Below are 3035 nucleotides of genomic sequence, written 5' to 3'. Positions count from 1 at the left end.
AAATACAAAAATTAGCCAGGCGTGGTGGTGGGCGCCTGTAATCCCAGCTACTCGGGAGGTTGAGGCAGGAGAATCATTTGAACCTGGGAGGTGCAGGTTGCAGTGAGCTGAGATCACGCCATTGAACTCTAGCTTGGGAGACAAGAGTGAAATTCCTCAAAAAAAAAAAAAAAAAAAAAACAACAACTATGGATGCGAGTCAGGGCTTACACAAAAGTGAGGGGTCGGGAGGGGGAATGTAAGGAGCACCTTCTATTAGCCAGACACTGGCGCAGAAGCTGGGGATACAGCAATGGACAAAATTACAATCCCTGCCCATATGAAGCTTTTAGTTGGGGAAGACAGGTCATATAAACATACTATTTTGAATTCTTACTTATTCAATCGTTTTCTGTACCCTGACATCTGCTGCAATCTTATTTGCTCTCTGAATCCTAACTTATTTTCCTGCCAGATGGACTTCTTTCCTAGTCCTGGTCTACACAGCCTGTGCTTAGGTGGTGATTTTATTATCTATAGCTAGAGAACTCTCTGCATATACTGTTACATTTTGATTCAAAATGTCTGTGTTTCTTCCAGGCTTTGATCAAAATCAACCATTCCTTTCCAAAATTCAGAAGCTTCCACAACAAGGTAACTTTTAAAAATGCAACTTGTATATTCTTTTCTTACAGAATATTGCAGAGAAGGCTTATTGAAGCCAAGTGACTGCTGTCCCATTTTTTGTTGTTCTAATACTACTTTTCTTTTTAAGCTCTTTAGCTCTTATGGCAAATATAAAAATAACTCTGACTACTTTGCATTCATATTCCATAACTTATTTTGAGCAGTGCCATTAATAATTTATTGTAAAAGATAATCTTACCTTTAAATATGTGATTTTTAAATAAGTTTTGCTGCCTTCCTACTGAGGTTTTCATGTCGTTCTGGGTGTAATACTTGTTCTACAGAAATTCAAGTCCAATTTTATAATTAAAATGATAGGTTTCAATATATTAAGTATTCTATAAAGTGAGTTACATCTGAAAATTCAGGTAAACAAGTATAATTTACATTCGTACTCTAAAGTGATAACTTTTTGTGAAAATGCCCCAAAATATATTATTTCTATCCCTTTGCATGAGTATATTTGACTTCCATTCATTATCTTCTTTGGCTCTCAGTTGATACATTTTATCATTTCCCATGTCTGAATTACTTCCTGTTGAGAACATGAACTGGATTAATAGAAATTCCTCAGGAAAAAAAATTCAAACACCAAGGATCTCACTTTGTGCTGTGAAATACAAGATGAGCAATCTGATCTGGATATAATATCAGTCTTCAGTCAGGCAGCAGGTGAATATGCAGGTAGAATTATAATGTGTAAGGCCGGGCGCGGTGGCTCACATCTGTAATTTAAGCACTTTGGAAGACCAACGCAGGCGGATCACTTGAGGTCAGGAGTTCAAGACTAGCCAGGCCAACATGGTGAAACCTCGTCTCTGCTAAAAATACAAAAAAAGTTAGCTGGGCATGGTGGCACGTGCCTGTAATCCCAGCCACTTGGGAGGCCCAGGCAAGAGAATGGCTTGAACCCAGGAGGCGGAGGTTGCAGTGAGCCGAGAGGGCCCCACTGCAATCCAGCCCGGGCAACAGAGCGAGACTCTGGCTCTAGGAAAAAAAAAAAGATTTATAATGTGTAGGATTGTGGATGATCACTCTAATCAACCAGTGGGCAAGTTGCTTTGCTCAGCGTTAAGTTCAAACTGCCACATCAGAACGTTATTTGAGTGTATACATACGCAACCATTAAAAGTGGCCGTTACCACGATGCATTCTGGGAAAGGAGCAGCACCAAATCCAAGATGGCGGCCAGCAGGAGGCTGATGAAGGAGCTTGAAGAAATCCGCAAATGTGGAATGGAAAACTTCCGTAACATCCAGGTTGATGAAGCTAATTTATTGACTTGGCAAGGGCTTATTGTTCCTGACAACCCTCCGTATAATAAGGGGGCCTTCAGAATCGAAATCAACTTTCCAGCAGAGTACCCATTCAAACCACCGAGGATTACATTTAAAACAAAGATCTATCACCCGAACATCGACGAAAAGGGGCAGGTCTGTCTGCCAGTAATTAGTGCTGAAAACTGGAAGCCAGCAACCAAAACCGACCAAGTAATCCAGTCCCTCATAGCACTGGTGAATGACCCGCAGCCCGAGCACCCGCTTCGGGCTGACCTAGCTGAAGAATACTCTAAAGACCGTAAAAAATTCTGTAAGAATGCTGAAGAGTTTACAAAGAAATATGGGGAAAAGCGACCTGTGGACTAAAATCTGCCACGATTGGTTCCAGCAAGTGTGAGCAGAGACCCCCGTAGTACATTCAGACACCGCGCAAAGAAGGACTCTGTGGAAATTGACGTGCCACTGCCTGGCGTTCGCTTGCAGCAGTTACTGACTTCCTACAGTTTTCTTAATTAAAAGTGGTCTAAGTAACCTGTAAAGAAAGGATTAAAAATTTAAGATGTTCTAAAATTAAAAAAAAAAAAAGTGGCCATTAATAGATGGAACTATACATTGGACTAGTTGATGTTTTAAAAGCATAAAATCTGGCTACCCTAACAGGATAAGCAGACAGCAGGACGTTGACACAGGGTCCTACCAGAACCCAGGGTTTACTTAGAGAACATAAAAGAAAAGAGATTGTATGCTCTATTCCTTGCTTTTTTTTTCTTTTCTTTTCTTTTTTTTTTTTTGGTGGATGTAGATAGGAAATGGGATGAGAGTGGCCACAGGAATTCGTATTGGTCGTGGGAAATCCATTTTTGTTTTAATTGATGTTTCCTGTTGAACTGACGTTTAGATTGAAATACCTGCGAGCCGGGTTCGGTGGCTCACACCTGTAATCCCATCACTTTGGGAAGCTGAGGTGGGTGGATCACCTGAGGTCAGGAGTTCGAGACCAGCCTGGCCAATGTGGTGAAACCTCATCTCTACTAAAAATAATATAAATAAATAAATAAATAAATAAATAAATAAATAAATAAATAAATA

General features: G+C 40.3%; 1 protein-coding gene across 1 annotated transcript; it reads left to right on the top strand.

Annotated features, from left to right (window-relative positions):
• Positions 1–1809: 1809 nt before the first annotated feature.
• On the top strand, positions 1810–2420 carry UBE2L5 (ubiquitin conjugating enzyme E2 L5). Its single transcript, XM_023208665.2, has one exon. The coding sequence runs from the start codon at positions 1848–1850 to the stop codon at positions 2310–2312; it is 465 nt and encodes a 154-aa protein (XP_023064433.1). The 5' UTR covers positions 1810–1847; the 3' UTR covers positions 2313–2420.
• Positions 2421–3035: the final 615 nt, after the last annotated feature.

Source organism: Piliocolobus tephrosceles, chromosome X (assembly GCF_002776525.5).
Source record: "Piliocolobus tephrosceles isolate RC106 chromosome X, ASM277652v3, whole genome shotgun sequence".
NCBI classification, from domain to species: domain Eukaryota; kingdom Metazoa; phylum Chordata; class Mammalia; order Primates; family Cercopithecidae; genus Piliocolobus; species Piliocolobus tephrosceles.
This window is presented reverse-complemented; position numbering and strand designations above follow the sequence as displayed.